The 22,662-nt window shown below is 34.1% G+C and overlaps 1 protein-coding gene across 1 annotated transcript in view; it reads left to right on the forward strand.

Moving 5' to 3' along the window:
- Nucleotides 1-20,166, forward strand: part of LOC136028826 (putative fatty acyl-CoA reductase CG5065) — a 70,019-nt gene extending 49,853 nt beyond the window's left edge. The window contains exons 6-8 of the mRNA XM_065706752.1: nucleotides 5,444-5,686; nucleotides 10,741-10,998; nucleotides 19,882-20,166. Of these exons, the coding sequence (XP_065562824.1) occupies nucleotides 5,444-5,686; nucleotides 10,741-10,998; nucleotides 19,882-20,035 (655 nt within the window). The 3' untranslated portion in view covers nucleotides 20,036-20,166. The remainder of the gene's footprint in view (nucleotides 1-5,443; nucleotides 5,687-10,740; nucleotides 10,999-19,881) is intronic.
- Nucleotides 20,167-22,662: the final 2,496 nt, after the last annotated feature.

A 22,662-nucleotide genomic window follows, 5' to 3' on the forward strand; every position in this document is an offset into this window, starting at 1 on the left:
CAAAAAAATAAGTATGCAAATTTTGTTTTAATTATTCATCTGCGGAGAGCCAAGATCAAAACATGCATTAATTCAAAAACATCCAGAAATTAAACAAGATAAAACAAGTTTTTTAACTGAAAGTAAGGAGCGACATTAAAACTTAAAACGAACAGAAATTACTTTGTATATGAAAGGGGCTGCTTCCTCATCAACGCCCCGCTCTTTACGCTAAAGTTTTTTACTGTTTAAAAAGTAGAGTTAAGAGAAAGAGTCAAACTGGGACTGGATTAAAAGGAGCGGCATTAAAACTTAAAACGAAGAGAAATTACTTGGTATATGAAAGGGGCTGCTTCCTCATCAACGCCCCGCTCTTTACGCTAAAGTTTTTTACTGTTTTAAAAAGTAGAATTAAGAGAAAGAATCAAACTTTAGCCTAAAGACCAGGATGTTGATGAGGAAACAGCTCCTTTCATATACGAAGTAATTTCTGTTCGTTTTAAGTTTTAAAGCCGCTCCTTACTTTCCGTTAAAAAAACTTGTTTTTTTTTTATTTCATAAAGTCAAAGGGTCCCAGTGACGTTATTAATATTTACATAGCTTTCGGTATCTTTGAAGGTTTGTACAGGGTTTTGCACCATATGTCGTTGGCATAGAAGGGTATGATGGTGTTTTTCCTCAAAAACACCATCATTTTCTTCTTCTTTACTTTCATTTTTGCCTTTTCAATTCGTTCTACTCCTCGTTGTCGCAGATCTTGTAATCGCAAATTTCTTTGTCCACTTTTTTTATTTGTTGTAACCTTTGTTAAACACAAATATTCTAGCTGTATATTTATGTATTCTTCATTTTCGTACTGTGAAACTGCTGAAAACGCCTTTTGCAAATAGACTCATTACACTTGGTACTTTTTCCTTGACTATGGTTCTTATGTAATCTTGCTTGTGTCATTAACCGTAAAATCGATTCAAATACTCTTGCGGCAAAAATTACGTATGTCAGCTTTTGAAATATGCTCATTAAAGTGACGTTACTTATGGTATTTCCCCCCAAAAGTATGGCTCTTAACAAGTTTTCTTAAACCTGCTACATGTATAGATCATCACCGAGTCCCAGCACGGCTATGCAAAAGCCTTATATATATACTAGCTGTTGGGGTGGCGCTTCGTGCCACCCCAACACCTAGTTGGTGGGGGCGCTTCGCAACCCCCCCCCCCCCCCAAGCCCCCCGCGCGCGCAAGTCGTTACGCGCCATATTAGTTACGCGCCATTGTAGTTGTGTCCCTGTGTCCCACCTGTGAATATATATATATATATATATATATATATATATATATATATTTAACTACGTAAAACTTGCGAATGTACAACATTCTTGGGTGTCGCATTGTCTGTGCATATAAATAGATTGTCAGGTTTACCGACTCTTGAAAATGCAACATATAATTGTCCATGGGAAAAACAATCTGTATTCTGATCTATACCTCATTATTCTAATGATTGCCCTTGAGCTTTGTTGATGGTGATTGCTAATCGAACATTCCCTGTGTCCCTGTCGTCATTTATATATCCCCCTGTGCCCCCCGGCGTCCTCGTTGTTGTTGTTTCCCTGTGTCCCGGTTGTCATTTGTGTCCCGGTGTCCCAATCTGTAATTTCTCTTTGAGTGTCGCGGTCGTCATTTATATTCCCTGTGTCGCGGTGTCCCGGTCGTCATTTTTGTCCCGGTCGTCATTTGTGTTCCGATTTCCCGGTCTGTAATTTCTCTTTGAGTGTCCTGGTCGTCATTTATATTCCCTGTGTCCCGGTCGTCATTTGTGTCCCGGTGCTTTGTTGATGGTGATTGCTAATCGAACATTCCTTGTGTCCCGGTCGCTTTCTCTTTGAGTGTCCCTGTCGTCATTTATATTCCCTATGTCCCGGTCGTCATTTGTGTCCCGATGTCCCGGTGAATAATTTCGTCAATCAACAAACATGACGTCAGTCGACACACAAACATGACGTCACTCGACACACACACACACACACACACACACAGACAACTTATTTTTATATATATAAATTGATTCTATTGTCGCTTTACTTCAAACTGAAGCATATATCCTGGCGTCAGCAGAGGTTTGATACAGCCACCTTGGAAAAAATTTAAAGTTTTATTTAAAGTTTTTACCTATTTAGTTTGTTTTTGTTGACAAATATGTCAACCTGCCCGATTATACCAAAAAAAAAAACAACTGTGTAGTCAATTTAGAGGCCAGACCCCGGTACAGCTACGTGGCAAGTTTGTATCTATTGATTTTTGTTTCCACTTGTCGTCTATCCGCAGCAAGTGGGGAGGGGGGGGGCTCTTGAGGATTCATTTTATGACATCATCATACGTTCGATACAACTATCCCGAGAATAAAAATGCAAATTCATCCTTAAAGCTGTGATCTATTTTTGATCATTTTCTGTTAGATATGTTAATATGCCAGTTTTGAGAAGAAAAACTATGTGGCTGATTTCAAGGCTGGAAACCGGCGTTGCTACGCAGCAGGCTTGTATATACATATCCTCATTATCACTTATCCTCTAGCTTCAGGCAATTTGAGCCTCAACTTGATTTCATTGTCTAGGCCCCGACATAGCTACACGGGAGGCTAGTATTTTATTGATTGTCGTTGTCGGTTATTTCTTAAGTATTGAAAATGCAAGCCTCTTTTTGATGTCATTGCATCACCAAAGGTTACATAGAACCATCCTTGGAAAAATAAAAATAAAATCTGAAAGTTTTGACATATTTTGATCGTTTTTTTTTTTGCCAGAAATATCAATTTACCAGTTTTACCAAGTAAAAACCTCTGTAGCTAATTTCGATGGCTCTGGCAGTTGGCATGGGGAAGACTTGTATATATTGATTATTATTTTATTGAAATAATTCACCTTTTTCGCTGCTTTTTGCTCGGGAAAATAGACAGGGAATATATATAACTTTGAAAGGTTCCAAAGACGTAATTAATTTTTTTGTAGCTAATGGCATTTAGGAAGGTTTGTAGAGAGTTGTGCCAAGTTTTGGTGGCGTCGAAGATTGTAATGGTGCTATTTCTCTAATGTAATACTTTTTTCTACTTCCTTTATGACTTAATAAAAAAGTTCTCCTCCTTGTTGTCACGCGTCTTGTAACTGCATGTTTCTTTGTTTTTGAATCGTTGTAGTTGGCGTTGATGCTGGCATTTTAACAATATATTTCTTTGCTCTGCATTTCGCTTATCATTACTTTATATATTTTTTCAATACCTTTTCCTTAGCTTCTCGGATTGGTCTTCTTAGATTTGTTGGTCCAGGTTGTTCATTTGTGGTCTAGGCATTATTAAACTACGTAAAATTCATTTTGTAAATTGACTCATTACACTTACACGGTTCTTTACAAAAAGCTAAATTTTTTATTAATGTTGCATTTTTAATCAATAAAGAGTCGAAACGGATCACTTCGGAGGGGGGGGGGAATATATAATTTATTTTCTTGAAACATTTTCATATGTGCAACGTCATTGAGATAATTTTTTTCCAAAATTGAATTTCTAAGCGAATTTTCTTCGGGAGTTTGTGTAACTTACCAATATGGTAAGTTACACAAATGTGCTAGAACCCAAAGACATTATAAACCATTTCTGAATCATGACCACAATGTGGTAAAGTTCGGGTCATTTACCAATATGGTAAGTTACACAAATATGGTAGAATCCAAAGACATTATAAACCATTTCTGAATTATTAGAAAATTACCCAAAGAATAAAAAACAAACCCAAATAAGGCTTGTCAAAGAAAAACATAAAGAAATTGCATCAAAAGTGCATCAAAAATATGCAGTCCCAGATGTATTCTACTGAAATTCAGTTTTGCTTACTTTCTTGAACATATGAACTTTGATTAAGAACGTCTCAATTTATAGATTTAAATTTTATATCTATGTAAGGAACGAATTCAACTGATATCTCTATTCGCTTGTTGAGAGTCGAAGGCCAAAGTTATTAATCATAGCAAGAGAATAAAAGTAGATGAGTGGATACAAAACCTGTTCTAAGACTCAAGAGATAAGCTAAACCAGGGAATAGGTGGCGATGTCTGCCATAGGCCACATTTAGGTAAAAGGCTGAAGGTACAAGCTGCCTATCCTAGTGATCAAAATGAGTCAAAAAAGATTAGAAAGGTTCACGAAGAGGCCTTTTGATGGCCATAATATCCGCAAACCAAAGCTTACATTATCTTAACCCTTAACTCGCAGGGTGAAAAAAAGTTAACCTAACTGGAAAGTGGAGTCGGCTGGACCCAAGTTTTTAAAATTTCCGACCTAGTGCTCGGAAAAAGTTTTAGCATTGTATTTTGCAGACCTTCTTCAACAATCTTCGACAATCCACAATATGTGGAGATCTTCTCCACAATGATGTCTTGTGTTTTGAACTCTCAGGTGATACAATTCGTACAATTTAAACCTAAAGTAAGTACAGCAGAGGTCTAGGGAAATTTTATTATTTTACCTTTCACTTTCTTTTTGGTTTTGGCTTTTATTTTTATCTTTCTCAAGAGTTTTATATTTAGTCACGGGTATACAGACACTTTGGCAGTTTGGAACTCATATCTGAGTTTCCTACACAAATGGGGTGCACACCATTGGACAATATAATATTCTGTTTATATTTTCAATGTAATTTATTAGCTGTGGAAAGGCAAGACTAAGGATTCAACGTATACATGTTACTCGGAGAAAATGCCACGAAGAATCTTCCATTCTTCAATAGATTTGCCCTAAAATGCCTTAAAAATATTAAATCATGGTTCTGAAAATAAATGTGTTTCCAAAAGAAATTGAGAAATAGTGCCACATTTCCCATAGAAACAAGAAAACATCCGTTAGCACCAGTGAGACAAAAGATAAAACAGACACTAATAACACTAGTGCAACGAACGCCCTTAGTTGCAGGCTTAGGACTAAAACTTCTGTCAGAACGTGACCAAAGACCCTCTACTTTAACGTTCGTATTAATTTCCGTTTTATTGTTCATTGTTGACTTTGATACTTTATTTTCTTTTGTTACAATTGCCTTCTTAGTTTCTCCTTTTTGAAGTATGTTGTGAGATTATCTTAATAATTTTACTAGACATAGATGGCAACCCATCATCATTCAACCCACTGTATTCTTAGCATTAGTAGATTAAAGCCTATATCATTGATACTGCTCTATGAAAACAATAGATAACAGAATGAGTCATGTCAAGACTATTAACACCTAGCAGAGAAGCTTGAAAATATATAGGGAAATCAATCAATGAGCGTGCTAATTCCATTTAACAGAACATCTTCTTAACAATTTCAAACTATTTTCTGACTAGATCTATTTTGAGTTTAAAGAAAATGCTACCTAACGAGCTGTTAAATATTTTCCCAGTTGCATATTTTCCTTATTATATGCTTATTTCATTTGCAGGAGACAACACACCATTCCTACCGTATTCTTAGCATCTACTGGTCTAAATCCAGTTACCTGGGACATGTTAAGAAATGCTATGTATCCTTTGATGTATGAATATCCTCTTAGTAAAGCTGTGTGGCTTCCTAGAATAAGCTTCAAGAATAATATCTTCCATCATCGTGTAGATCAGTTCTTACGTCAGATTGGTCCTGCGTATTTGTTAGACGGTGCTTTTCGTATTTGTGGCAAGAAACCATTGTAAGTTTTGCTTACTTATTTCGATTGATATGTGCTTTGTTACAACGTTAGCTGTTAAATACATCTAATGAGCTAATTCATGATCTCCATTTTATTTTTCCTCTCATTATCTTTTTTTGTTACCTTTTTTTATTTATACTTTTTGCATTAACTTCTGTTTCCCTTGTGTAACAAACCTGTGGCTGTCCATTTTTTCTTTTGATTTTCCTAGTTAACTTTATTTTTTAACCAGTAGTAACCAACAATCTCACTAAATTCCTTTTAAAGTTTACCATAAGTGGATGAATCTTACAATAGGCTTCTAAATCTAAGAGAGAAAAGGGGTTATAATTTAAATTAAACGTTGGAACAATAAAAAATCAACAACAACAAACTTTAAATAATAAAAAATTTGAATGTTTTATCACCACGTCCTGGAGCTTATATCAAAAAGGAAAAAATAAGTAAAAGTTAAATTAAAGTAAATGTAACATCAGAGATAAAGCTATAGCATTGCCTATAATCAAGGCCATAAGGTTTCTATGTTTATTATTTATATATATTTTTTTTTTACCAGAGCAACTTCATATAGAAGGGTCCACTTCATACAAACTACATATACTTTGAAATACTTCATATACTTCAAAAGCCACTTCATATAAACTTTGGAAGGGGGTCATTCGATTTGAAACAGAAAGTTCTAGTGAATTTTTTAAGAGTCAAAAGCGATTGGTGGGCATCTAGTCCCCCCTCCTATGCTTTTGTTTCAGAGAAAAGCTTTGAGGTCCAGGGGCAAGTGTTGTAAGTAATCTCATTTTGTTGGAAATTAGAAATTCTAGTGTTCTTTTTAAGAGTCAACAATTCCAAACTTCCAGTTCGGTTTTCAGCGGGGGCTTGGGTACTTCCAGCAGGTATTGAGATCTCTTTCTTCGGTATTGGTAGATTCTGTTGGGAAAAAGAGGAATTTTGATTGTTAGCGCGTATGATATTACTAATGCACGTGGTTCATTAATTCATTCACAGGGGATGTTGGAGCTGATTAGGCGTGGGGTTGTTATTGGGGTTGTTATTGATTTTCAGGCGCACCTAAAGGTGCGCCTGAAAATTTAGGGGTCAATCGTCCCGGTTGATATCCCTGTGTATGTAGGTATTAAACGGGGCGCAATTACGTCACCGATGGTGTATAATAATGCTACACTGCCATCTCAGATTTAAAAAGTAGGTTTACTTTTTTGAAAAGTCTAGTTTATTCGTGTTTTATTTTGTATATATTTGTTCCTATTTTTGAATGTGTCTTTCTTTTTCTTTTTTTCTTTGTTTTGATACTCCATCGCCATGCCTTTGTGTTATTGGTGAATTATAAAATACATTCATTTAATTATTGGAGGGCAAGTGCCCCCAAAAGGCTGTTGTTCCGCAAATACACCTGGTCAAGACTATGAGATAGCCATTTTCTTCAAAACAGTTCAAAGACCAGATAAGAAAAACTTTGGGGTTAACAAAACCTTTTAGAGCTCGGAGGCAAGTGTTGTAAGTCGTGCCTTGGGGGTAGAAAAGGTTTTTTCCGAAGGAGTTGTCGAAAAAGCTTTAGAGAGGACTCAATTGATTGGAAATTGAAAGTTCTAGTTTTTTTTTAATTCAAAGGGGATCAGAGAGAATCTAACTCTTCCCGACGTCATGTTTTCCCCAAATTAAAACGATCAAAATTTTGCGATGCCTGTTTTGTTGCCTATTTTTGTCCATGTATCAGATAACAAAATATAGGGTACGAAACAACCCCCCAGAGCCTGGAACAAGAGTTGTAGCTTATAACCCGGGGGCATATAAAGATTTTATCGAAGAGGTGTTAGTGTCAACATCAAAGTGGGCTTAAATTACTAGAAATGGAAATTTATATTTTAATAGTGTAAAGTGGTCAGAGGGCAACTAGCCCCCCGGTCTTTTTTTATAAGGACGTCTGGTACAACTTTTGATATAGTCATTTTGATTAAAATAGACCAAAGATCATACAACAAAACTATGGAGTGGACATAACCCCCCAGAGCCTGGGGGCAAGTGTTATAATTTGTTTCCCGGTGCGAAAAAGTTTTTTTATGGAAGGGTGGTCTTATAAAATTTGGAGAAGGCTCATTTGATTGTAAATTGAAGTTCCGGTTCTCTTTTAAAAGTCAAAAGTAATCAGAAGATAACTAGACTTCCCCTCGCTGTTTTTCCCTAAATGACTTTGGTCAAAATTTTGAGATACCTATTTTGTTCAAAATAGTTCATCCATCATATAACAATATCTATGTGGTTAGCACAGCCCCTCAAAGCCCGTGGTCAAGGGTAGTTATTCCCAGGGGGAGCATAAGGGCTTATGGGAGAGAATATCGTATAAACATTGGAGGAGGCTCATTTGGTTGTAAATATGAAGTTGTATTTCTATATTTAAGAGTAAAAAGTGATCGGAGGTCATCTAACCCCACCCATGCTCTCTTTACCCCAAATAAATTCGATCAAAATTTTGAGATAGCAATTTTGCTCAAAATAATTCATAGATTAGATACCAGAACTTTGGAGTCAACTTAACCCTCGAGACTCCAGAGTGAAGATTAGTAAGTTATGCTAAGGGGGTAGCTCAAATAATTGAAAATCAGAAGTTTCAATAGTACTTTTTAACACTCAAAACAGATCAGTGGACAATGAGTCCCATCCCCTCTAAGCCTTCTTTCTCTAATGAATCTGATAAAGAAATTTAGATAGTCATTTTGTTCAAAATATTTTAAAGATCAGATAAAAAAAAATTCAGGATCAATACAACTTCTTGAGCCCGAGGGCAAGGGTTGTAACTTGTGATCCGTGGGCATATAAGCATTTCATGGAAGAGGTGTTCTCATGAACTTCAGAGGGGGCTAAAATGTTTAGAAATTCAAAGGTATAGATCTCTTCATCAGAGTCAAAAGTGATTGAAGGGCAACTAGCCCGCCCCCATGCCTGTTTTTTCCCAAATGCATCCGATTGAATGTTAAGACATTCATTTTATTCAAAATAGACCAAATTTCATACAACAAAAACTTTGGGGTTAACACAACATTCCCAACACCCGGCTGCGAGTGTTGTAAGCTATCCCCCGGGGCATGTAAGGTTTTCATTGAAGGTATGTTCGTACATTGAAAGTATGTCATCGTTTTTTCTTAAATTTTAACCTTGTTGCAACGTATTAACTATAGAAAAATTATTTCTATCAAAATCCTTGAATTATTTCTACTGGCTTTATATTTTAATTTATTTTCCATTTTTCTAATTTATGTATAACTGTTTTATATATACTAAAGAAAATTTATATATCAAAATTAATTTTTTGTTTCAACTCGTCTGAAACAAAAAAATTCGTACATTGAATTAAACGTACGTTCGTACATTGAAGGTATGCTATTGTTTTTTCCTAAAGTTTAACCTTATTTTAAGGTATTAACTAAAAAAAATTATTTCCATCAAAATCCTTGTATTATTTCTACTGGCTTTACATTTTAATTTATTTTCTACTTTTCTAATTTATGTGTAACACTGATTTTATATACACTAAAGAAAGTTTATCCTATCAACATTACTTTTTTGTTCCGATTCGTCTGACATTTACATTTATTTCATTTTTTAATCTTTAACGTCTTTTTTAAGATATTAACTAAAGAAAAGTTGCTTCAATCAAAACCATTCTTTTATTTTGACTGGCCTAACATTTAAATTTATATCACAGTTCTTTTATTAATTTTTAATGTTGTTTTAGTATATTAACTAAAAAAAGTTGCATCAATCAAAATCATTGTTGCATATCGACTGAGCTAATATTTGAATTTATTTCATATATTTCTTTATTATTTTTTCTTAATATTTAATGTTTGTTAAGATACTAACTAAAGCCTTATAAAAATTGGAGCCTTATCGATCTGTACCTCAGGCAACAATGTAGGGTAGCCTCTGAGGAAATTTCCCGGGAATTTCTGTATCTCTACTTGCATGGCGCTGTGGGCAACTCCTCAGTTTGCAAATACCCTGAAGTGTTTCTACTAAGCAGGACACCATACTTTTAAAATACTGTCGTGTATACTTGAAAAATTAGAGTCATTCTTGTGATAAAATTGTCAAAAGGAGAGAAAATATTTTTAACTAAAAATATTAGAAGATTAAGGAAGACCTTTCACCCAATGGTAGGAGAGGCAAGATATTATTTTACCTTATAAATGCATGGTAGTACGTAGAAAGAACTAATGATGGCCTGTGAACTCGAAGTATTTTCCAATCCCATGTTCTAAAAGCCTTTCTTAAGCTGTAAATATATCTTAAGGTGGTGAATACAGGGGAAACCACATTAATCCGAATTACTTGAGCTCTGAACTTTCTTAAATTATAAACCATATGGCCTGTGTCTTGTGGAGTGGGACAATGGACCTGTAGGTGGTATAAACTGTCGCCCTTTATCCGGAAGAAACGTCATACTGAGAAATTCACTCCGATTCACGAATGTGAATTATGGCAATAATTATCTCGCGCGTAAGAATCAGCCCGATACGGAACCCAAAGTTGAAACCCGGGCTTATAGGGGCAAGGGTATAGAAAAACCAGCCTTTAGGAGTGCTAATTTAAAAAATATGGCTTTAAATAGAAAATTTGCACGAAGGTTTGGTTATTCCAGAAATACAAACTAAAGAGCTGGTTTAAGCAATTAAGTACTGTATATTTCTTAAGAGATTAGAAAAGACTTTACTTGAGAAAACCAAATCATAAAATTTTAGAGTTCCGAATAAATAACTCTCATATAAAGAAGGTTTTTGCTTTTAGAATTCACAAAATAATTCGAAAAATTTTGCCTGCAGAATAAAACAGTTTTTGGTAACGAACTGTAGTAAGGAGCTCAATAGTAACTAGTATTAGAGTTTTCGCTAAATAGTAATCAAAACTCTAAGAAATGGAATTTTGAAATTTGCGACTCACTTCGATGGTTAGGAAAGAGAAACTGCTTCTAATTTACTCCTAAGCAAAACATGTCCCAGCTTTTCTATTTACTTTCGAAATTTTATCCTGACTTTCCCTTCTAGCATGGTGCGTTTGCATAGAAAAGCTATGAAATTGGTGGATTGCGTTCAGTTCTACACAACTCACGAATGGCGCACAAGAAGTGACAATACCTGTGCCTTAATACAGCGAATGAATTCCATTGACAGAGCCATCTTCAATTTCGATTCACAAACCATTGTTTGGGACGAATATTTTCTTACTTATTATTTGGGGATGCGGAAATTCGCTCTTAAAGATGGACTACACACCCTGCTCGCTGCCAAAAACCGCATGAGACGGTAATTCATGAACCTCATGCTAACTTTTTCTTGTCAAACTTCAGGATATTTTTCTGTTCCCTTTTCTTACAAGATTTCCCTGGTTTACTAGAAAATTTCCCTAAAAGAAACAGTAAGTTAACTTAAACAGGATCTAATTCAGTTAGAAGGCACTCTTACCATTAAGCGGATTCCCCCTCCCAAATGGCTAATCTGTATTTAAATTAGGTTTAATGATGATTTAATAACATGATGATTTAACAGTGAACTTGGTTAATGAGGGGAATATTTTCCCAATTAACCAAGAAGCTGAAATAATGTGGGGCAGGGCCAAGCCAATCTTTGTATGATTGGTTGCTCAATCAATAACAACCGGCTTTTGTACGAGTGAACTTGCCCCAGGAGCCTTAGTTCCCCTGGAATTACTATTTTGATTTTTTTTACAAACGAAGATTCCTTTTCTGTCATTTCATGTATTTTAGTATTGGCTAAGATACATATTGGCTAAGATACTTATTTAACTAGTTTGACTTGAACCTTGAGATAACAAGATTACTGATTAGTCAATTACAATTTTGTTTTAAACCTGTTAGGTCACAATTAACCAAATTATAGCAATAAATGGTCTGGTTAGTGTGATTCTTTTAACTTATTTGATAGTGTTAGAACCTTTTGGTTCATAATTGATATGACAATGCCCTTAAAAGTTTCTCTGGGTAAATCAATTTTTTGACTTTTTCGTAAATAGTACACAAAATTTTTACATTCACATTTCAAGCATTATAAGCTCTATTTAATGAAAAAATTGTAACATCCATATGGGGTCCAATGCTGATCAACAATTATATTAATATTTTTTAATAATTATTATAAACAAGATGAGATACATCTTTGGGTTTTAAATTTTCATTGAAAACGCATACATAATACCAGAATTGAGAGTATTTTTTATTGATTTTCAACAAATTCCTTAGTCCTGTTTTCTTTATGTAGCTTAAATGCACATTTTAAGTTATGATATTACTCTTAATTAATCACTGATTTTCTAAACTTGATAAATTCCATCGATTTTTTTTAAGATTAGCCCCACCTTCCTTTAACAATCTCAAAAAGGTTTCTCGCGATAAATTCATTCGAATGTGAGAAGTTAATTACGTAAATTTCTTAATAGCTATATAATTTTTTAGTTGATGATAATTCAAATTTGGAGGTTGTTCTGTCAGAATCTATTTCTATTATATTGAACGATCTTGTTGTATCTTTACAAATTTTCAGTTTATGACATCATTCGAGATATTAAACTCCGTGCTTTAAGTCTTCAAATTACTTTGTACTTTCCAGTAAATGTCTAAGCTTGATGAGATCTATGAATTTAATTCAATGTCCACCCTCTAAACAATAACAGGAAGTTACCTCTCGGTAAGTAAAGATAAACTAGAGAAAGTAATTACAAAATCTTCTGATGGATACATCACGTTATAGTTCATGGTAATTTAAATTTGGAAGTTTTTGTCAGAATCTTCTAGCCTGTAAATTGAATTTTTTTTTTATTGCATCATCAATAATATATAGTTTATAACATCTTTCGAAGTTTTAAAATAAAGATTTTAAGTTTATATTGCTCTTTACTTTTCAATGAATGTCTAAACTTGAAAAAAATCAACGGATCTATTTCAACAATCACTCTTTTAATAATCTAATGAAGTTTCATCTCGGTAAGTGTATTCAAACTGGACGCATCAGTTACATTAATTTTTTATAGGATTTATCATTGTTTGGTTCATTTTAATCAAAATTTGGAGATTCTATCGTAAAAAATCTGCAATCCTGTGTATTGAACAATCTCGTTGTACAATTAGAAATGATCTCTTTATAATATATTTTAAGATAAAAAAAAATTATTTCAAGTTTTAAATTGCTCTTTACTTTCCATTTAATGTCTAAACTCGAAACAATATTTGATTTAGTTAATCAAAAGACTTTTCATAAAATTAAGCCTTTCAAAGAAAAGTAAAGAGCATATTAAATCCATGGCCATAAGATATAAATTCTTATAATAGTTCAAATTCATAACGACAAGAAATTACTATTAAGGAATAAATGGAACCCAAAACGGACAAAAGTTAAAATCAGCTATCATAGCAAACGTTAAGATAACTGCTTAAAAAATAGATCAATAACGAATCTTGAATCGAGCAAAAATTTCACTGAATTTTCAAATCAAACTTAAAACGAATAAAAATTACTAAAAATAGGAGTTTCTTCGCTACTATCACCTTCCCTCTTCCCCAACTGTAAAAGTCTAAGCCCTGATTTTTTATTTGCGCTTTACTGAAAAAGAATTATGTAACAATATTTTTTTTTATCACAGGCAGAGCCATAGCTTTGCCTATATTAAAGACCATACGGCTCCAATGTTTTTTTATTTATTTATTACTTATTTTTCCTCAGAGGCACTTCACATATTAGGGTTCGTCGTATAAACTTCAAAGGGGGCACTGTCAATCGGAAATCCTGAGTTCTAGTGCCCTTTTTAAGAGTCGAAAGTGATCTTTTTCCCTAAATATACCAAATAAAAAATTTTAGGTAGCCATTTTATTATAATATTTCAAAAATCAAAGATAAATACTCCGGGGTCTAGACAACTCCCCAGAGCCCGGGGGTAGTTGTTGTAAGTTATGCCCTGGGGACATATAAGATTCTTATGGAAGTGATGCTGGTTTAAACTTCAGAGAGGGCTCATTTGATTAGAAATTGTAGGCTCAAGTTCACTTTTTAAGAATCAGAAGTGATCAGAGAGCAGCTGCCTCCCCCGCCCCCGCTCATTTTCTCCAAATGCATCAGATAAAATTTGGGATAGCCATTTCGTTAAAAATGATTTAAGTATTCGATAATGAAATTTAATGTGCGACAGAACTCCTCGAGGCCTGGGCGCAGGCGTTGTAAGTTATACCCTGGAGATATATAGGGGTTTTATGGAAGGGATGTTTGTATAAGCTTGAGATAGGGCGCATTTTCCCAAATGCATCACATAAATATTTTGAGAGAGTTATTTTGTTAAAAACAGTTAAAAGGTTACCTAACAAAACTTTGGTGTCAACACAACCCCCCAGGACCTGGGGGCAGGCGTTGTAAGTTATGCGCTGGGGGCATATATTGTTCTCATGGAAGGGATGCTCGTATAAACTTCAGAGAAGGCTTATTTAATTGGAACTTGAAAGTTCTAGTTCACTTTAAAAGAGTCAGAAGAGATAGAAAGGCAATTAGCCCACCCCAACCCCTCCACTATTTTTCCCCAAACTGTCCGACAAAAATTTTGAGATGTTAATTTTGTTGAAAATAGTTCAAACATCAAATAATATAAGTTTGAAGGTTGAAACAAACCCCAGAGCCCAGAGGCATGTGTTTTAAGTTATGCCCGGGACACATCTGGTTTTATGTAAGAAGAGGTCGTATAAACTTCAGAAGGGGTTCATTTGATTTGAAATTGAAAGTTCTAGTTACCTTTTTATGAGTCAAAAAGGAACGGAGAGCATTTACCCCACCCCAGCCAAACAACCTTTTTTCTAAATGCATCCGATCAAAATTTTTAGATTTCCAGTTTGTTTGAAGTAGTCCAACGATCCGATAACTAAAACGTCGGCGTCAACATACCCCCCCCCCCAAGAGTCTGGAAAAGGGCTGTAACTTACGCTGTGGGGGCATATGAAAGAGATGGTTGCATAAGCCTTGGAATCAAATGACACACCCCCTAGCATTAATTCCTACCCCCTAATATCCTCACATTTGCAGTATAAATAAGACGATAGCTCTGTATAGCCTATTGTTTGTGAGTTTTTATCTCTTATGTGAAGTTATTTAAGTTTTTTGTAATTAAATTTTTTCTGTCACTAAGCTTCAGACAATAAAAAAAACTAAAACTCATACAGGCAATAAGGTTTTGATGTTTTATTGTTGTTTTTTTTTTTTCAGTTGTATACTAAGATTACTGAATACTGTGCCACCATGGAAAGGTTGTGTACAGCCAGCCTTGCTGACCCCCTATTTTTAAACCCAATCCCTTTATATCCTTCCATTTGCAGTGCAAATGGAAAAATAGCTCTAAATACTGCTTGGGAATGGTTATCTCTTGATTAAAGTTATTTAATTTTTTTAATTAATTTATCTTTGCTACTAAGTTTTAGACAATAGAAAACTGAAGGTCATAAAGGCAATAAGGTTTCGTTGTTGTATTATTATTATTTTTTTTTAGTTGTGCACTAAGATTAGTGAAAATAGGTGAAAGATTAGTGAAAAAATACTAAGATTAGTGAAGTTTGTGCACAAAGAGCCCCGCCCACCTCTTAGCATTAAACTCGACCTCCTAATATCCTACCGTTTGCAGCGCAAATGGGAGGATAGCTCTAGATACCGCTTGTGAATGTTATCTCTTATGTAAAGTTATTTCGGTTTTTTCATTATTTTTTTTCTGTTACTAGGTTTTATCCAATAGAAAACTAAAGATCATTATGACCATAAGCCTTCGATGTTTTATTGGGTCTTTTTCTAAAAACTCCTGCTTCGGATCAAAATTATTAGTTAGCCATTCTCCTCAAATCGTCCAAAAGTCAAACAGCTACGGTTCCGCATTTGAATCTTCCCAGCCCTGGGGGAAAGGGCTTTAAGTTACACTAACAGCCTATCGTTAACATATAAAGCTTCCATGGAAAGCGATCGGATATTGAAATTTATTATCCCCCTTTTAAGAATCGAAAGTGAACAAAAAGTGACAAGCTTCCCCTTCTCCTTTGTGCCATTCCCCACCAAATGCATCTTATCCAAACTTTGAAATTCAAAATAGTCCAAATCCAAATTACTTTAACTTAGGGGTTGAGAAATTCCTCATAGCCCGTGGGGCAAGGATTGAAACTAATAAAAGTGGTCAATTGAAACTGCAACTTCTAGTCCTTTTTGAGAGTTAAAAGTGATCGGTGGGCAACTAGCTTTCGCCCCACTTTTGCAAATGGCATCAAGTCAAAATTTTGAGATTGCCATTTTCCTCAAAAAAGCTCAAAGGCCAAACAGCTATGCTTCCCTAGCCACAGGGAAATGGCTCTGAGTTACAGAATTTGCTTATTAATAATTTGACACTTTGTTTACTTAAAAACTTGAATCTAGTGATTTACCTGGCCACTTTGATTAACGGTACAAGGGCTGTAAGTTACGTAAGTTGCTTATTGTTGTTTTAATACTTTGTTTCCTGTGATACTTTATTTACTTTGTATGTTTTTTTTTACTTTCATATTGCTAGTTTGATACTAGTTTTGATACTTTGATGAACATTTGATGTTGAAAAGAAGTTTAATTTTGAAATAATGAATTCTTAAGAACTTGAAACTTTTTGCAATCAAAACGAACAAAGTTGCTTGAGCAACGGGAAGCGGCAGCCTTTGTCCGGCTTCGCCAAATAAATTATTGCGAAAGCAACACTTTGGTTTTGTTTCTTTGTTATCGGTTAAACGCTTATGTTGTCAGCCTATCGAAGCTTTTAAAACGTTATGTTCAAAGAAGAACGTGATCAGTAATCACATGATCAAAGGCTATTCCTCACCGTTAAAAAAAAAAAATAAATAACAAAAGAATATCGAAAAAAGGACTAAATTGACTTTGCAGCCAATTGAACTTTATCCTTTTCAATCGTAGACATCGTGTCGGATGAAAGCTTAGAACAGTACGTTATATAATTGGTATTATATAATACTATACAATTGGTATTATGTTGGTGGTATAATATCACAGGTTGGTAATATAAAGCTATCTGTAACTTTTCAGGATCAAAATACCATAAATGACACTGCTAATTATGAAGAAACTACTATGACATATTTTTATCAGCTCATCACAAGCTATCGATAATACCGAAAGAAGGGACTAAATTGACTTTGCAGCCAGTTGAACGTTATCCTTATCAATCGTAGACATCGTGACGGATGAAAACTTAAAACAGTATCTTATATGATCTAGTTGAAATTATAAAGCTATTCATAACTTTTCAGGATCAAAATACCATACGTGACACTCTATTAATTATTACGAAAGTGCCTTGTTGTTTTACCTTATCGTTTGCACCCGTTGCTTAAACACTTAAGTCTACGTTACAGTGAGTATGGGTAGACTACACCAACTAGCAAAAGTTACAAACCCCTCTTCACTAAAGATGATTTTGGCCTAATAGAAGATTATTACTTACAAGTCACCTACATGTCTTACCACTGGAACACTCCAGTTACACTCGAAATCAAATACACTCGAGACAAATAATAGGTACACCAACTAGCCAAAGTTGTAAACCCCTTATTACCGAAGATGATTATGGCCTAACAGCCGACTGTTGCTTATAAGTCCTCTACTTTTCTCACAATTGGTATCGGCCTATTTTTGGTTTCAGTGTGTACCCTACTATTGAAGTTGTCAACCCCTTGAAACTTTCAAACTAGTTTATCTCATGAAGGAATTTTTGTACCAAAAAATGGATGACATATACTTTGATCAGCTCATCAAGAGCTATCGATTGCCGTCGGAAAAAAAATCTATCTGTCTTAGTTCAAAAGTTGATTTTTTTTTTGCCTTAGGCCAACTTTTTAACGTCGCCACTTAGAAATGAGCAAACGATAAGCTCCAATTTCTTTAGCAATGACAGAATTTTTAAAGTTTAAGAGGTACATCTGATAACATTTCTCTACCTCAATATCAAGTCCGAAAAAAACAAGTGATAAACCCAGCCGAAATCACGGCAGCACTTTCGGACCCGTGGGGAACTGCCGCTTTTTGCTTCTGTAAATTTTTCTATTTATCACTCAAAGAAGATATAATGGCTGCGGGGCCGGGTAAATGCCGCATATATTTAACACTTATAGATTTTAGTCCATCTTCAATTTGAAGGTGGTGCCTGCCTGCTTGCCTGTTAGAACGGAGCTTTCCACTCGAAAGCAGAAACATGGTTTGATGAAACGAAAGCTTGGCTGCACAACTTCAGATACTCCTCTCTGACATAGGCTATATAACTGTACTTCACTTTGCACACCATAGGCTCTGGCTCGTTGACAAGCAAAAACTGTCCTTTTTGGCCCCAGGCAAGTGTTCTGCGGAGCTTTCCAAAATGTAATGTCATATTCATCAATCCAGCCTGAGGTCCACACTTTCCGTAGAAACCGCACAGGTTAGACCCTCACCAGTTTCCACCAATGAGTCAAGATCGGCGGCATAGGAAAAAAAAAAAAAAACGGGACAAAACCAAAGTGTTGCTCTCGCAACACAATGAATTAAAAAAAAACTTTCTAAAAAAGAAGTTTTCAAAGAAAAGTAAAGGCTGTTTTGAACTTAAAACCAGCAAATACAAATATCTTTTAAAATTAAAACTCTGAACGACAAAAAATTACTATTAAAGAATAAATGAAACCCAAAACGAACAGAAATAAAATCAGAAATCGTATAAAAAAAACATACAACGAGTAATAATATAAATGAATAAATAAATCTTAAATCGAATAACGCTTAAATTGAATATGTAAATCAAGCTTAAAACGAAAAAAAAATATTTTGCCATTGAAGCTTAATTGAAACTCAAAACGAATAGAAATTAAATAGACAATCAATACAAACAAACATACAATAGATACTAATATAAATGAATAAATAAATCTTAAAAGTATTGAAACTTAAATTCATTATGCAAATTAAGCTTGAAACAAACAAAATCAATACAAACAGGAGTTCGGGTATTGCCTCCTTCTTTCTCTGTAAAATTCTAAAACCTCTTGCGTCGTTGGAGCTGTACTGAAAACGAATGATACTACAAATATTTTCTTCTGTACTTAATATTGAAAATAAACATTAAAATTACAGTAAAATTTTGAACTAATGAGCTTTAAGTTTGGCCAGTTCAAAACTCACCTCAACATGCCTTGAAACTATCTTATTGACAATCTTAGCCTCAATAGTATAGGTCATAGTAGTTTTATTTTAGTTTAAAATCCTCAAAATATTCCCTAAAGCTTTCACTCTAATACCCCTAGCTTCACTAGACGTAGTCGTCTTAGCAGTAGCAATAGTGGAAACAGTGAGATTAAAATTCCCCTAAGCATGTCCTGGAAGTTTCGACTTAATGCTCTAATCCAACAACCTGTAAACATATGTTGTGTTTTAATTTAGTTTAAACTTCCCTCTAAAAACTTCCCGAAACTTTAACCTTAACGCTATTATCCTTAGTAGTGGCATTAGTATTGGTAGTAGTAATATACACATGGTGCCTTTAATTAGTTCAAAATCCACCTCAACACTACCCTACAAGATTCAACTTAACACTCTAAGCATTACTGAGATTTTAAAGGTTTTAGGCTATTTTTCCACAGCCGCATAAATTTGTTTTCGAAATAACATTTTACGCTAAAAACTTATTGAGACAATAGCTATCGGTCCTAAATGAAGTAAAACTATATATTTTTTTTCCACTGGCTAGTTTTTTTGTTTTTTTTTTGAATTTTTCCTTCGAATAGACTTAATTTCAGTCCTGCCATTGATTTATACTCAGAGGTTTAGTATTCTAAGAAGAAAAAATGGCAGCTGTTGGGTTGAGACAAGTCTAAAAAAGAAGACACCAATATTCTGAAGAGCGGGAGGGTTTGCAAGCACTATCTCAGGAACAGTTTAGATTATTAAGTTATTCAGTTATTATAGCTGGTTAGATTAATATGTAATTTATGTTCGTTTTGGGATTTATTTATTTATTTATTGTTTTTTTTGTCATTTTAGTTGAAACTTTTCACTTTAATTGTTGGCAAAGAACTTCATTTTCATTCAGAATATATGACTGGTGATACGGCTTCCAAACAATATCTAACTTAATAAGGATTATTTGGTTTTTAGGTTGTTGCTAGCCCAATTTACCTTCAGAGTAGCTTTGGCAGTTCTCATTGCACGGACTCTGCTAAGAAAATCAGAGACAGCTCGTACTGTGTTGGAAATGTGTGAATCAGTGGTGGCAAGATGTTTTGTTTCATTAACAAGTCGGTTTTTTTGAATATATACTTTTAAATAAATATACTAAATTTACTATCTAGTGTGAAATTAATCTTTGTTTTGTATATTTTGATTTTTGCATATAAATGTTGTGTTCTTTTTTTCAATATAATTTTTCTTCCTTTTTAGTGATTTGTTTTCTCAGATATATGTGTTTATGAAAAGATTCTGACGTTATTGTATTTGCTTACTGTAAAACTAATTGAGTTTTTACTCTATTTCTATACTCTCATATAGGTCTTTTTTGTGTTGTTTTTTTTTTTTGCAATTTTTCATTTTTTTCAGAACTTTAATGTTCTCTGTTTCTACACGTTATTTTTGCCTCAGGCTGTCCAAAATTGTCCCTATATAAAAGAAAGTTTGTCTCTAAACAAATACTTAAGCCACATTTCAATCACTTGTTGATAAAATCGAATTGCTTATGACTACAGGGCCAATTCTGCATCATCTGCGCAATATCACAAGTTATTCTAACTTAAACATTAAAAAGTATTTTTTGTAAGCCAACAAACCAGAGTGAAGATACAGAGCAGATTTTTTTTTTTTTTTTTTTGTTAGGAATAGTGGATAGTTATTATTAGTGGATTTACTATTATAGTTATTATTATTATTGTTATATATTGTTATTATTATTATTGTCATATTATTATTATTATTTTTTTGTAATATTATTATTATTATTGTTATTATTATTGTTATATTATTGTTATATATTATTGTTATTATTATAGTTATTATTATTAGTGGATTGTTAGGGATAGTTAGGGATAGTGGCTATGTGTTGGCTACTGGCAGCTATGTGTCGGTCTTGCAGCTTACCAGGTCTTGCAGATTTTAGACTGATTTTAGTTACAGATTTCCAGTCTTCAGTCAATCACTGACTAAGCTCAAAGCTAGATGCTCTGGACAATTTTTGAATTGCAGCGTGTTTGAGCTAAGACTACGTTAATTTGCCCCTAAAACTAATACAGTTAAAAAAAAATTCTGATGTTTCTGATATATTCTCTGAGGCCAACCTGACTTTCATACATAATGATGATAGAAGGTAATAAGCTTACCTAAGCTATGGATGTCAGGTGACTGATTTTTCTTCTAACGATAATTTTGACAGGACCTGTGCCTGTCATCATCAGGTTAATTCAAATTTCTTTGAATGATGACCTGATGATGACAGGCACAGGTCCTGTCAAAATTATCGTTAGAAGAAAAATCAGTCACCTGACATCCATAGCTTAGGTAAGCTTATTACCTTCTATCATCATTATTTATAGATGTTTCTGATGGCTAGGATTCTATATGATGGTTAGGATTTTATAACAATTCGATTCTATGGACTCTTGAAATCACATTTCTTTTAAATATTTGAAACCATAAATATTGTGGTATGAAACCACATTTCTTTTAAATATTTTGTTTATCTAATTACAGATGTATAAATCTCCTTCCAAGTAAATCCTTTTTCCAAGTAATACAGCTCTTATTTTACTGCCTGTGCAAAAAAACAATTTTCCTTATTTTTCAAGCTAAAGGACTGTTTCCTTAATAGGGTTTTCTACCCTGAGGACCTTAACGGTGTAGTTTTGTGTCAATCCAACGCAGTTTGTTTAATGATTTCCGGCCATTTATCGAAATTTCCACAAGTTTCTTTTAAAAATAACACATAGTAGAAAGGTTAACCAGGATATTACCATTGATGAATCAGCTAAAAACATCAATTTTTCTCACTAACTAGACTTTCTTAAAACGTATTTTTTTTTAATTTTGGTTACTATATACTGAGGTTCATCCTTTAGTAGGTTGCAGCTTACGCTGCAACCATTGTAAACTTTTTTCTCTTAAACGTATAATATTTTCTCCTGAGACACTTTGTATCGAAGGGATAGTTGCAGAGACCTTGGAGGGTATTAATGCAATTAGACAGTGAAAATTCAATTCTCATTTCAAAAAGTTAAAAGTGGTTAAAAAGCAGCCAGGCTCCTCCTCCGTTCTTTTATTATTCCCCCGCTGCAGAATCTCTAAAGACATTTTCCAAAAATTGTGAGATAGCCACATTGTTTGAAACAGTCAAGAAGTTCGATAAACATGCCTCCTGTAATGGCATTGCGCCAAGAAACCCTGAGGGAAGGTCATAGATAATTTGTCTTGTCCATTGCTTGTGCGCGGGTTTTATCATACGTAGCGCAATATTGATGGCCAAGTGAAAGACATTTCATAGAGAAGTAGCGGTTGCAAAAACTTTGGAAAAGATTCAACCTATTTGAAATTAAAAGTTTTAGTGCCATTTTCAACAGTTAGAAGGGACTGAAGGGCTAACAGTCCTCCTCCTCGCACCTTCCCCCCACCAAAGACATCCAATCAAATTTTTGACACAGTCATCTGGTTCGGCATAGTTGAAAGGTTCAGTAACCATCAATTCCCAAAACGTATCTAATCAAAATGTTGGGGTCTAGTAATTATATCTTTGACAACACCCATACTCTCTCAAGGCGAGACCCTTATTTGCACCTAACTGAAAAAATGGCTATGGATTGTCAGTTTAGTATACATATGCTGATATATATCCCTTAAAGTTTTAATAATATTTCATTTGTTAAAGTTAAAAAGTGAAAATATTTTAAACGTATTTTG

This window comes from Artemia franciscana, chromosome 7 (genome assembly GCF_032884065.1).
Source record: "Artemia franciscana chromosome 7, ASM3288406v1, whole genome shotgun sequence".
Classification (NCBI taxonomy): domain Eukaryota; kingdom Metazoa; phylum Arthropoda; class Branchiopoda; order Anostraca; family Artemiidae; genus Artemia; species Artemia franciscana.